The following is a 14,185-nucleotide window of genomic DNA, read 5'->3' as shown; positions in this document are numbered from 1 at the left end:
CCAGTTTGTTAAGGATATGGAAGTGAGAACCAAGAGTTATCACTGTTTTGGATTTATTGACCAAAAAAGTGCTGCATATTTCATTCCCTCTGTTACCGACATGAGTTTTTAATTTTTTGTCAACAACTTGAAAGAATCTCACAGGTTTAACTTGACCCTGTTGGAGTGTAACTCTTTCCTACATTCTGATACTTGACTTATTTCAATAGTTCCTCTAGTTTCTGAATAAGAGACATTTGAATGTCAAAAATCCCCCTCCGATACCACTTGACCAGACCCTGATGTCATGTTCTTACGCTATAATTAAAAAGTATTCAGAGTATTCAGAATGCAGAACTCCGACTTGTGTAATAGTATACGTCACAAAATACATTCCAGGTATTAAGTATTTTGTAAGAAAATATAAAGTACAGATTCAAAGAAAATGAGACAAACTCTTTACAAACCCGATCTGTTTATTACAATAATAAAACTCAAACTAAAATAATATAAACACAGTCTTTAAAATAACTCATGGACTAACATGTAGAGCAAGACCAGGACCAGAGACCCGGACCAGAGACCCGGACCAGAGACCCGGACCAGAGACCCGACCAGAGACCCGACCAGAGACCGGAGACCATCTAATATATTAAGTGTCAACATTGTGGTTTTATTTTGTGTAAAAGCTGCTGACCCTGTAGTTTAAACGTCTACAAAATGTTCTGAAATGTTCCCGTGTGTGTCAGATGCCCTCCCCGTGTGTGTCAGATGCCCTCCCCGTGTGTGTCAGATGCCCTCCCCGTGTGTGTCAGATGCCCTCCCGTCTGCTCTTGGAGAGAGTAAAATGCGATGTGGTTTGAGCACTGGGGAAGTTTGTGAATGATTCGGTGCTTTTCAGAGCCAAGATATTTTTAAGTTTTGACTTCCTGTGAAGAAATGTCACATGATGCTGCAAAATTTATCACAAACAGTCTAAACAGAAAAAGGTTTCGCAGTGCACCTTTAAAGACAGAAATCTGAACGTTTAACTAATCTAAGAACATGTTTGTAGAGGTCTAAACTGCAGGGATAACAGATTTAACCTCTTTTCATTTACAAAACAAAAAAAAATTCCCCATAATTTCTTTCACAGTGGCTGAACAAAAAAGACATGTCCATCTGTGAGGAGGATGGGAGGGCATCTGAGACACAGTCCAAGTTTGGGACCAAAATCCAAGTCTAGAATCCAAGACCAGACTCCAGATGTCAAGAAACCAGAAACCAAAGGAGGGAAATGAGCAGAGGGGAGACATCTGACACACAGAGGGGCTGGGAGGGCATCTGGCTCTTTAGTCCATGTTGCAGTTGTGGCCCTTCCGTCCAGGCTGTGGGCATCTGGCTCTTTGCTGTGGGAGGGCACCCGGGGCATCAGTGGCTCTTCTTGGAGGAGCCGAACCCGGAGAAGCCCATGACGGCGGCCATCTCGTCATCCTCCTCCAAGTCGAGCTCCTCCTCCGCGCGGCGCTTTCGTTCCTTCAGTTTCTCCTTCTTGTACGCTTTCGCCTTTTCCTCCTGGAACACGGGAAGAACACGGAAATGTCACCAGGCCTTCTGCTTTTTTATATTTTTTAAATGATTAGTTTATCTTTTTATTGTGATATTAGTATGGAAGTCCATTTCTGCCAGTAAATAAAAAATAAAAGCCTCACAGAAAGTCATAATTATGAGTTTAAAAGTCATAATTATGAGTTTAAAAGTCATAATTATGAGTTTAAAAGTCATAATTATGAGTTTAAAAGTCATAATTATGCTTTCAAAAGTCATAATTACAAGTTTAGGTCATAATTACAAGTTTAAGTCATAATTACGAGTTCAACGTCATAATTACAAGTTTTAAAGTCATAATTACGAGTTGAAAAGTCATAATTATGAGTTCAACTGTCATACAAGTTTAATCAAAATTATGAGTTTTCATGAGTTCAAAAGTCATAATTAAGAGTTTTAAAGTCATAATTACAAGTTCAACGTCATAATTACGAGTTCAACTACTCCTACTAACCTACTTACCTACTTTACCAGTAACAACTCAGAGCAATTCTCTCTTTAGATTTATAACATTTTTTGGCCATAATTCTGTCATCATGAATTGCTGATTTATATTCATTTACCATTCTATGTACGTATTTAAGCATTTACTGTATTTTCCGGGCTATTAGACGTGCTCTTAAGCCTCTAACTCCATCAAAAAATGACCGCGCGCCACAATACACGAATCCACTCAGGTGTCCCAGCACGACTTCAGTAAACTACAAAGCCACACCACCCGCAGCGCACACAAACACACACGGAGCAGACAGAGACCGCACAGCGAAACACACCCACAGACACACTCATCACTCCACACCGACGAGGAACGGAACAGAGGAACGAACCGAAAAAGTGAGTGCAATGTGCCACTTCTAGACACAACTGAACAACTGAGTCACTGTGAACACGCCGACAATCCGTTGGTCCCAGACAGCACCCTCCCTACACGCCACAACTGAACAAAGCCCAGAGTCACCGTGAACGAACAAACAAACAAAACCACTCACCCATCACACTGTTGGGTTTCATTTAAAGTCCCACGTGGTTTATTTGTGAAAAAAGTTCGAAAATAGACCATTTAATGACGGAAAATACAGTAAGTTACTTTTTAAAGAAGTAATCAGTAGTCAGTAGTCAGATTACTATTTCAAAGTAACTATGGCAACACTGGTGATGACGTAATCGGCCGTGGCTCGGTTCTGATGTGCACGTGTGAGTGCGGAACATAGAACCCACAGTTGCACATCGTACGGCAAGTCCTAGAGTGAGTGCACCTTAAAATATTTCCACACTGCCGACATTTTACTTCACTCTGAGGAGCTCAGGGTCCGGCCTCCTGTTGGTGCCCAGAGTCAGGACTAAACACGGGGAGTCAGCGTTTCAGGTTCATGCAGCTAAAACCTGGAACAGTCTGAACATGTGAAACAGACTCGACTTTGGCTATGTTCAGACTGCAGGGCTTAATGCTCAATTTGATTTTTTTTGTGAAATCCGATGTTTTTTCGAGGTCGTTCATATTTCCAATTAAATGTGACTTGTATGTGATCTTCAGTGTGAACATTAAACAGCCCGAAAGTGTCCCGCATGTGCACTGGAGACACGACAACGTCAACCGCAGTGAGCGTGCTCTGTGTTTACGGAAGTTGTCCAAACATGGACGTGAGCATCGAGCACCTGGAGATTTTAAAGTTCCTCTCGTACTGGAGCCAGAACATGAACAACTTACTTGTTTTAAGGAGGAGATTGAGAAGGAGAAGGACGAGGTTTTTGGTCGTGGTGTTTTGTGGTTCAGTCTGTTGAAAGGAACGTGTGGATGTGGAGACGGAGCCAAGAGTGGTGAGTGGTGATGTGCTTCACTTCAGTGACACAGAGTTCATTAACAATTTTCGCCTACTTCAGCTCAGAATAGTGACGTTTGTGTCTTGTTGACAACGTGTAGGTCAGATGGATGCGATTTGGCCGTTCAGACTGAAGTCGCATGTCAAAAGATCAGATATGAATCGGTTTCAGGAGCACATATCCAAGTGTCCTGGGTAGAGCCCGACCGATATATCGGTTGGCCGATATTATCGGCTGATATGGGCAACTTTAGGCATATTGGCTATCGGCCGTTATGCTTGCTGATAGGGGCCGATATTTCACGTGGGCATGTTATACCTCGTTATAAAGCTTAGACTCTCTACATTCTGTTCATTTAATCCAATTTACAGACAGATAAATGTCCTAATATGTGGCTCCACATCAGTATTTATCTACGGAGTCATTTGTCTGTGTGTGTGTCCGTACTGTCCCTGAACACACCACAGAGTCGCGTCACTCACGTGTGTTTGTTTACACCTGCAGACACGGATCCAAACATTGAGATTATTTTCTTTTTACGGACAATCGGTTTGAGTCTGAATTAAAAGGACATTTATTAGTGCAGATTTGTGATGTGAGGAGGAGCCTGTGTGACGCTGAGTGTTGGAAATATGTCGACTCTGAAGCTAGTTTTAGTCATTTGTTATGGGTTAGCTGCTGTAGCTCCCGCACATAAACAGACTGTTTTCTATTGGTCTGTTCTAAAGTGACTATATTGGCCGTATATTTGTTACTGGACCTGCACTGATATGTAAATGAGCTGTGAATAGACGTGTGAATTATGACATTTGCGCATATAATTAATTACCGCGGCGCGCACGTATTTACGGCTAAAGGCTAATAGCGCAACTTTCTTTACTAGTTATGGGTCCGTCGCGAACGAAATGACTCTTAGAACCCGCTCTTTAAAGGGAACAACGGGAGCCTGATCCTTATTGGGAGCCGTGTTTTCCCTTTTTCTCACTTTTTTTCTCTTCACGCCGCGTGCAGATTCGTGGTTTGACAGCGGCAGCGGCTAAAAACGAAACTTTGAGAAATTTGCGTGTACGTAGGATTAAAAAAAATTAAAAATAAAAAAAAACAAGCATATTTGACTGTAGTTTAGCATAAAATAAATAAGTCCCGGTTTAGTCCTTTTTCAGTCCTGGTTTAGACCTGGTTCAGTCCTGATTCAGTCCTGCTTGCAACAAAACAATCTGAAGAGCCACTTGGGAGCCAAAAGAACCAGCAGCTTTTAGTGAGCCGAGCCAAAAGAGCCGGTTCTCTAAAAAGAACTGGAATACCCATCACTAGTGTCTAGAATGTGATGCAAACATGCCCAAGTCAACCTACTGTCTGTAAATATGATGTAAAGAGGCAGAATAACAATAAATGTTGCCTAAATAAACCCAATTTAAAATCCACCAGAGCCAAACCTAAGTTTTTTAAACAATTCAACATTTACAGTGAATTTTTACATCACTAAATATATCGGTGATTATATCGGCTATCGGCAGCTCCAACTTCCATTATATTGGTTTCATATCGGCCACAGCAAAATCCATATTGGTCGGGCTCTAGTCCTGGGTCACATTTGAAAAAATCAGATCTGTGTCGTTCAGACTGACATTAAAAGATCAGATACAGGAACATAGGGGCCAAAAAATCGGATTTGGGTCACTTCAGGCTGCAGTCTGAACGCAGCCTTTGATTGTTTAAATCCAGGCTCAAAACATTTCTGTTTAATTGTGCATATAACTGAAAGGTTTTCATTCCACACTCTTCTCTCTAATTTATGTCTCTCTTTTTTTTTATTTAATCTTTATGATTATTTATGTTTTGATTTGTTTGTATTGTGATTTTAATGTATTTCTTATTCTGTAAAGCACTTTGAATTACTTTGTGTACAAATTGTGCTTTACAAATAAACTTGCCTTGCCTAAAGAAGGTGCCAGATCACTGCGTCTCTACACGTTGTTTGATTGCGTCACTGCGTCACTCCACCGAAAGCCAAATGAGGATTTTTTTTTTTTTTATATTCAGTCAATTATATTCGGTCACTGAATATTCGGTGCATCTCTACATTATAACGTGGCTTAAAGCTCACATGAGTCAGTTAGTGTAAGATATGCACTTTAAACCCCACCTCTTCTCGCAGCTCCTTCATTCGCTCCTCAAAGTCGTACTCTTTCTGCTTTTCCTCCATTTTCTTTTTATTGGCCTCGAATCGTTTCTTCACCTGATCCAGAGACGATCGCTCCACGCGCATCGACATGCCCAGGTTCCTCTGGTCTGCACAAACCAAACAAAGAACACATTTTCACATTTCATCATTTTTGAAAGCTGGATTTTGATGTGTGAGGTTTTTTTTGTTGTTGTTTTTTTTTTTTTACTTCTATGGGGTATTACTGCTACGGACGGGACAAGATCTCATGCCACAAGATCTTGTAAGACCAAACAGACAGAAAAAATTGTGAGAATTCCTTGCCATGTTTTTACAATTGGATTTGAAACAAAAAAATTTAGTTAAGTACTGTTGAGTCAGAGTTTTTGAGAAACTGAAATCCTAAAAAGCAGAGCTACAATGACAGCAAAAATATTAAACAAAGTAAATGAAAATTGGTGAGGCCAAAATTGGGAACTGGATCATACAAATGATGTATTATAAATAATGTCAAAATCTCGTCTTGTCTCATGTTCGTGAATCCAATGTCGTGTCTCGTTTCGTGGAAAATGTATCTTGTCCCAGCTCTAATAAACGCTGATAGTGTTGTGAGGGAAACAGAGCATCAGAAATGAAAGCAAAACTAAAGTGTTGTTTTTGGAGAATAAAGCATTTTCAAAATAATAAAAGGGAACACTGGCCACGTTTACACGATGCTTTTTAATTCTGAATTAATTGTTCTGATTTTGTGTTTAAATGAAAAATGGAAAAAACGGATAACGACCGTTTCCCGTTTACATGACTCCCCTGACTGCGATGTCGGACTTTTGCAATTTGGAACGAGGACTGATCCAGGTCCGGGACCACAACGGGACCAGAGCGGGACTGAAACTGAGACCAGACCGAGGCCAGACCGAGGCCAGACCGGAGACCAGACCGAGGCCAGACCGAGGCCAGACCGGAGGCTCAGAGCCCACAGCAGGGCCGGAGCTTGAAGCTGAGGCTCGGGCTCCACGGAGGCTCGGATTCAAAGTTCGGAGTCCGCTCTGGTCCCGGTGTGGTCCTGGAGACCAGGATCAGTCCTGGTTCAGTCCATATGTGGCGCAAAAGTCTGACATCACAGTCACGGAAGTCACATAAATGTGAAATGGCCATTATCCATTTTTTTCTTCATTTTTCATTTAAACACAAAATCGAAAACTGAAAAAACGAATCATTATCTGTTTTTTCACTTTGGTTTTGGAGACAAAAACTGAATAAAATAGTTGTTTTTTCTTTTTCTTATTTTTGGTTTCATATTGAAAAACAAATGAAAGAATGACACGGATTTAAATATGTTATGTGTTAACAGTTAATACCCCAAAGAAGTAAAACACACACTCAAACACTAACACGTCTCTTTTTAGTCTTTTCAGGCCCAACACACATTGAAATGTAGCACTTTGTGCTACATTTCAAATGTATGAAAAGTGCTATACAAATAAAGTTTCATTGATTGATTGAACACACAGTAATGGGATCAACCAGGTATATTTGCTGAGCTTGAACAGCAGAGGGCGCTGCACTCACGTTTCTTTCCATTGATGTGATCCAGAAAGTTTATGGAGTCCTTCACCACACAGTCGCAAACATTACAGTAATATCTGCAAAAAGAGAGAGCAGCCGAATCAGACGAGACACAGGTGAGAATAAACAATGACATAAATGTATTCTGTTGGTCCATAGTACTGTTTTGTGTTGACAACATTTCAAAACTTTTCAGTCACTTTTTCATGACCTAAAGTGAATTTTCCATGACTTTACAGCACCTACATGTGTGTATGAAATGTGAACTCTTTCCACTCACCTTATGGTTTGAGATTATATATATTTTTTTAACATTCAAAATCCTGTCAGTGCATTTATTGTCGTCTCTTTTAAACAAAAAGCGCAGATGTTCAGAAATAATCAGAAAAGTCTAATGAGAACTGAGCAGAACGCTGGAGTCGCGTGAAAGAGTTACAAAAATTCCACGACTTTTCAATTTCCATGATTTTTCCAGGATTTCCATGATCAGAAAACATTGCAGCATCGTTTCATTCACACACGTTTCTCACACAAACCCTCCATATTTCGTGTTATCAGGTTCTTTTTTCAGACCAAGAGTTTGTTTTCATGCCTGACAGTTTTGACTGCTCACTAGCGTCTTCCTCAGACTCACATGATGTTGCTGTGACGTATCGTTCAGTTGATTTAAACAGGTTTCGGCGCTGTCTTCCTACCAGTGGAGGCAGGACGACAGCGCCACCTGCAGTCCGACTTCCTCAGGACAGTATCCCAGGTGTCTGAAAGTAAAAAAGCCCCCTCGTTTATCGTCCCGTGGGCACGTTTCCATATTTCGATTGCCTCTTTAATCCAGCAACGATGTTTGTTTTCCTCTGTCCCAGTGATGTTTGCTCCATCCCAGTCCATAATGTGGTTCTCTCTTTAACAGAGGTCAGAAATGGCCGATTTGAGTTGTTCCCGAACCAGCCATTTCTGACCTCTGTTAAAGAGAGAACAACATTATGGACTGGGATGGAGCAAACGTCACTTGGACAGAGGAAAACAAACATCGTCACTGGATTAAAGAGGCAATCGAAATACGGAAACGTGCCCACGGGACGATAAACTGGGACGAGGGGCTTTTTTACTCTCACACACCTGGGATACTGTCCTGAGGAAGTGGGACTGCAGGTGGCGCTGTCGTCCTGCCTCCACTGGTAGGAAGACAGCGCCGAAACCTGTTTAAATCAACTGAACGATACGTCACAGCAACATCATGTGAGTCTGAGGAAGACGCTAGTGAGCAGTCAAAACTGTCAGGCATGAAAACAAACTCTTGGTCTGAAAAAAGAACCTAATAACATAAATTATCGGAAGACCAAATGAACCTCATCGGACCTCCATATTTAGGCTGAGTTCCACCTATTCCACCTCGTGATGTCATCATACAGGAAGTGCTCCACTGTGGTTTTAAACTCTATACACCTACACTAAAACGATGTTGCTCATTTTGCCATTTTTTTCGTAAGATTTGAGCTGTAGAGGCGTGAATAAATAATGTTGCAGATCTTTAGGCACAGAAACAATTTAGGTTGTCTTTTCCACAGGGGATATTTGTTATGAAGCCTCAAAAAAATTTAAATCCCTCATCCTGGACCTAGTTGCAGTAAAAACACACTCGTCTAGTTCAAGGCACACGTACACAAACCGAATACACCTCTTAAAAACAACGATGTTCAGAATTTAAAACAATAACAACATAAAAACAATTTTGTCGGTGAACCTCAAAACAATTAAAGATTACATTAATTCACAAAAATCACGTATAACTGTAAATTAATTAATCACCTCTCTCTCAATAACTTCTGTGGCTAATTATTGGTTCATTCTGTTATTTATTTGTTGCAGCTCAGGCCTGTTAATGATGCTTTTGGCCCATTTAAGCTCATTTGGATTTACAAAATAAACATATTTTATCATTTTGCCTCATGTACGAACTAAAGCCGTGGTGTGTGTGGTGTCGAGCGTTACCCGCCCATCTCGGCCTGTGGCGTGGTTTTGGTGATGACGATGGTTTTGCCGAGTTTGGACTCCAGATCCACTTTGTAGTCTCTGTGTTTGAGGAGGTCTCGTTTGACCGGAGGAGCCAGAGCTTTGGCTGAAACACACACATGAACAGTTAATCAGTTTGTTTCTTCTTAGTGTGGAAAAAGTTGAAAAATATGTTGAAAATGACAAGAAGTAGAGAGTTCTAAAACATATTGGAGACATCGCACTAGGGTGACTTCTGTCCTCCACAGTTCACAGTCAACACAGTTTACAAAACAAACACTTTAGATACTTTAAGCCTTATTCCAACAATATTAAAGTACAAGGTACAATATTCAGGCCCTGGAGTTTTGGTACAGTGTATGGCACAGCTGGTAGGTAAGAGTTATGGATTTATGTGAAGAGTGTGATGTCCTGATTTCCAAACAGGAAGTCAAATTTAAAACCTAAAACGGTCCAAACTGGGAAAAACAGAGTTTAAAAAAAAAGTGAATAAACCTTAAATATAATTACTTTAATGGTGTTTTGGTCAAATGAATAATCTAACATGTCATATGGACTTTGGTGGAATTTGGTGTCACAGCCGCTCAGGCAGGCTGACAGAGGAGAGACGGATACTGAAGGGTCAAACGAGTCAGCACATCAGCATTTGTGTCGAGCTGTATCTCTGCGTATCACTTTAGGTAAAGTCACATGACCAATACGTCAACTGTGTCATTTGGTGCGTCTTGTGTCGGTGGCTCAGTGCGAGGAGCACGAGGCTTAAATCTGTCGCTGTGTCTCTGTTCATCACAGAACCACAGAGAAACAGAACACAGGCCTGTTCTGTTTGGGCTCATTTTAATCAGTCCCAGGTGGAGCTCACTACAGATTTACTGAAATAACTTTATTATTTTACTATCACTTTCACAACCATCCACCTCATCATGTATCATGTTTATGCCGACTTTATTGTACAATCAGCTGTGATTTGCTTTAATGAGACTGCATCACCTTCTTGGTCACTTCTTTCATTTGTTGGATATCAGAGAATCTATCACAACTGAGTGTGAAAGTGTCTGAATGAACGAGTCCTGCGCTGTGTCAATGCTTCTGCACAGGAAGCAGTTCATTTTTCAAAACCACCAGATGGAGCTATAGAATGCACCAACACAGTGCTGGAAATGTGTTGCATCTACACATCACTAGTGGCTGATATTTGTGTCTTTGTGGTTTAATCCTAATCATTGAGTTAGTAAGTAAATGTTACTCACTTTAAATCTCTAATTAAATATTGATCACACCAATTATCCTAATAATTCAATTCATTTTCAACATTAAATGGTAGCACTTTATATTACCATGTGGCCTTATATCCATGGGTGAATACTTGTCTGTGTTGTTCTTAAACTTGTTCTGACACAGCTCAAGATCATTCTAAAGACATTCAGGAAAGGTTCAAGGTTTCTGTCCTGTGAATGTGACTTTTTTAGTATCGATTCTCGCTTCTAGTTTTGATACTAGTTTCATTATCAAAACCCGAATCTCTAATATCCTCTTAAACTCCGGTTAATCTAAGGTAAACTGTTGGCCTCACCATCTCGGTTCCTCTCTCGCTCCCGCTCTTCGTTCAGCCGCTTCTGGGCCAGGTTCTCGTACTCGTCTTTGTCCCATTTTCTCCTGAACTCGTTTCCTTTGGACTGAAACAGAAGGAATGCATTTAAAAGAGCACACGGAACAAAACAGAACACAACAGAACACAACAGAACACAACAGAACACTGGTTTCTTGACTTGGTGTGATCGTACCTAAATATGAATCATAGTTTTGCATCAGTAAAGTGGTAGTTTGTGAAGAAACACCGCAAAGAAAAGTACAAAACCACAGGAAGTAGCGCTGAGTTCTAAACCATCAACATGGAAAACGTAAATGAGTAGAAGACTCGGTAGAACGGAGCATTTTGAGCTTGTAATCGTGTCTAATAATAAAGAGTTACTCAAACACTTCTAACATGAGACAATTTTGCGTAATACTGGATCTTTGACTGATGACTGGCCACAAATTTAAAAGCAAATTAAAGTAGTTTGATTTCTATTTCTACTTCAAAAAGTATCTTATGTATAACTTTTTATGTGGCTGTTTATATCACATGTCATAAAGCTACAAACACGTGGGGTGGTAACTGGTGTGACCAGACGTCCCTGTTTACCCGGGACAGTCTCAGTTTACCCAGTGTATGATAGTATTTTGCCCCCCATAGTACATTGACCCCGGGGTCAACATCCCACGATAGATGAGTTTCATTGTTGACAAAAGCGCGCGTTGCATGCTGGGAATTATTTTGGTCGGCGGCAAGAAACACTAATTCAACATGACGGACGGAGCGAGAAAGCACGTAAAGGGTATTGATCCTGGTTATTTCTCCACTCTAACAGCAGAGGACCCAAGACCATTTGACCAGAAATTGGTCATAAGCATCGACGGACGACAAATCACCCTTTTCAACCCCGACAGAGCCTGAACCAAACCAAATTTCTGGTCAGAATCACCAACTACCTGGACAAATATTCACTTGGGCGATATCCACAATAACTTGGTGGAAACTCCTGGGCCATTCACAGCAGAAAAGATGAAAACCTCCAAGAGTCTCGATGTGTTGTTGAACTTGTTGGAGTCCACGGTTTGTTAGGATCTTCTACATTTGCTCTGCGGATGTTTGAAAGCCGTTTAATTCTCCGTTAGTGGTTCTTTTCACTCGGAATACGAAAAAGACATTTTCCTTCTTCCGTGCTTCTATTTGTGCATCCGATAATGCAGCAGGAATTTACCATTATCGGGGATAAATATTCGAGGTTACGCACTGTGTTTGACCACTACCGTGTTTCTTGCCTCCGACCAAAATATTTCCCAGCATGCAACACGGGCTTTTAATAACAATGATGTCAGCTGAAACTCGCCTGTAGTAAAGTGATTCCCCTATAGGATTTTGACTCCCCTTATTTTTTCTTTAGTAGTTACTTATCTGATCATTATTTCTCATGTCATTTACTTTTATTATATATTTCTACATCTTCACTTTCTTTTAAGGTATTTTAAGGAATGTTTTGATGGAGAATGATTTGGTATTTTGTGTAAATGTAACCTATTGTTAAAATTGCATATACATAACAATCTCATCAATTTTTATATTGTATTTTACATTGTTATAGTTTTTAGTTTGCTCTGTTCAGATAATCCTTCATCATAATGTCAATTTAGGCAACGGTTTGTAAGAATAACGACTTGAATTTAGTCATGTCGTGTTATAATAAACATATTGGGGGTCAGATTATTATAGTCTGAGGATTTTGACCTTTTTTATACATAATTGATCATTGTCAATATTCAATTAACATTACTTCTTACTTTACATCATCAGAACTATAATAAACATACTGGGGTAGTCACAGGTTTCCCCTATTTAACTACTCAATTGATCAGCTCTGTTTATTTTAACAAGATTCCAAATCATTATACATCACTTTGATTAATTAACTAATTAATAACAACTTATCTAATTTTTTGTCAAATATGCTTAAACAACTAAGTCATTTTTAACATTCAAAAATTATAATCAACATAAAAATGCATCTGAGTTCTTCAAAAAACACTTTTAAATATGTCAATATGTTTTAATTTGTAGATATAGTATTAATATTCAAAGTTTGTCTATAGGATTCAAGTTCTTTATTAATAAAATACCATAATAGGATTCTGACCCCGGGGTCAAAATACTATATGGTATGTTCACACCGGGGGCACCTCACCACCGGGTCAAAATCCTATACCACACTGGGACAGTCCCAGTTTTGGGCCTGTCTCCTCTGTCCCAGCTGACCACTGATTTGTCCCAGTTTTATACAAGAAATGTCCCAGGTGTTTCTATTTTTGACCTGCCAACCATAAAGAGAGACAGAAACTGACATTTGTTCAGGTGCATAAAGCTGCTTAAAAATGACCAAAACACAAAGAAAATGTGACTTCACTGACTCACATTAGCGCCAAGCAGGGCTTTTGATTCAATACGATACATGTCAAATCGATTCGATACGGTTCAATAAAAAATAAAGGCTGAATCATGTCTGTGATACTAAAAGTCTTTGTTAAATCACTTCTTGTGCAAAGTTCACAAGAAACACAAACATTTTAATCAACAAAACAGTGAAAATGTCAAATGTATCGCATAAATGAATTTCCTTCCACTAAACAAACAACAAAACTGTAGCTGTAACAAAATAATTTAGGGAAAATAAACCAAAAATACTCTTGGCGATATATCGATACAGCAGCCCATGATATCGATACTGTATCATCACATTAATATATCGATATTTCAATACTTTTGCACACCCCATTAGGGAGTGCATTACATAAACGCATAAGTCCAGATATGAAGAATTAAAATCATGTTTTGCAAAAAATTTACTGTAATTTAGTAAAATTTCCACCATCTTCCATCAAGTGTTGCCAACTACAGACCAAATATAAACATTGATTTGTTACGTTGTAGAATATATCAGTTATTCCATATTATTGTGGAGTGTGGAGAATATTTATGAACATAAAACACATAAATAACAATAAAATTTACTTAATGAAATCTGATAAAGAAACGGGAAGCTTCATTATATCAAAGTCACAGACAAGTAGAAGGTTTAGTCCGTCCAGTTTGTTCAAAATAAAGTTAGGGAGGCAGTACCATAAGGAAATATGGTGTTTGATCCAAGATTTAAGACAGTTGATGCTTTAGTCTCTTTTCTAAATATGAAATTAAACCAGTTTGTTTTGTTTTAGCATCGGGCTAACAGTAGCAGCTAACAGCGCTAACTCGGAGTCTCACCCTATTTAATTTGTTCTTCACTCAAACTATCCACTTGATTAGACGCATATAGAACCTTTTCAATTAAAACGTGATAAACATCCACAAAATGACACAGTTAGAGTCACAAAATGTCTAAAATAAAGAGGAATTACCCCGCTGCTGGACGCCATCGTGTTTACTGCGCTCCGGAATACGACTGTCGCAAAAACACAGCAGCTTCC

The 14,185-nt window shown here is 39.5% G+C and overlaps 1 protein-coding gene across 1 annotated transcript; it reads right to left on the bottom strand.

The window, feature by feature from the left end:
• Positions 1–435: 435 nt before the first annotated feature.
• zmat2 (zinc finger, matrin-type 2) lies at positions 436–14,181 on the bottom strand. Its single transcript, XM_020941128.2, has 6 exons — positions 14,117–14,181; positions 10,701–10,803; positions 9,107–9,233; positions 7,121–7,194; positions 5,534–5,679; positions 436–1,533 (listed from the first exon to the last, which is right to left on the bottom strand). The coding sequence occupies exons 1-6, from the start codon at positions 14,132–14,134 to the stop codon at positions 1,390–1,392; spliced, it is 612 nt and encodes a 203-aa protein (XP_020796787.1). The 5' UTR covers positions 14,135–14,181; the 3' UTR covers positions 436–1,389.
• Between the last annotated feature and the right edge of the window lie 4 nt (positions 14,182–14,185).

The sequence above is a fragment of the Boleophthalmus pectinirostris genome, unplaced genomic scaffold, assembly GCF_026225935.1.
Source record: "Boleophthalmus pectinirostris isolate CB_2022bp ecotype Guang Dong unplaced genomic scaffold, ASM2622593v1 HiC_scaffold_12, whole genome shotgun sequence".
In the NCBI taxonomy this organism is placed as follows: Eukaryota; Metazoa; Chordata; class Actinopteri; order Gobiiformes; family Gobiidae; genus Boleophthalmus; species Boleophthalmus pectinirostris.
The sequence above is the reverse complement of the archived record's forward strand: the minus strand, read 5'-3'. Positions and strand labels throughout refer to the sequence as shown.

Excerpts from the sequence above, each read along its gene's own strand:
- zmat2 (XM_020941128.2), bottom strand. Across the intron at positions 9,234-10,700 it reads GCGAGAGAGGAACCGAGATG|CCAAAGCTCTGGCTCCTCCG; the intron begins GTGAGGCCAACA and ends TGTGTGTTTCAG. Across the intron at positions 1,534-5,533 it reads TGAAGGAGCTGCGAGAAGAG|GAGGAAAAGGCGAAAGCGTA; the intron begins GTGGGGTTTAAA and ends CCCGTGTTCCAG.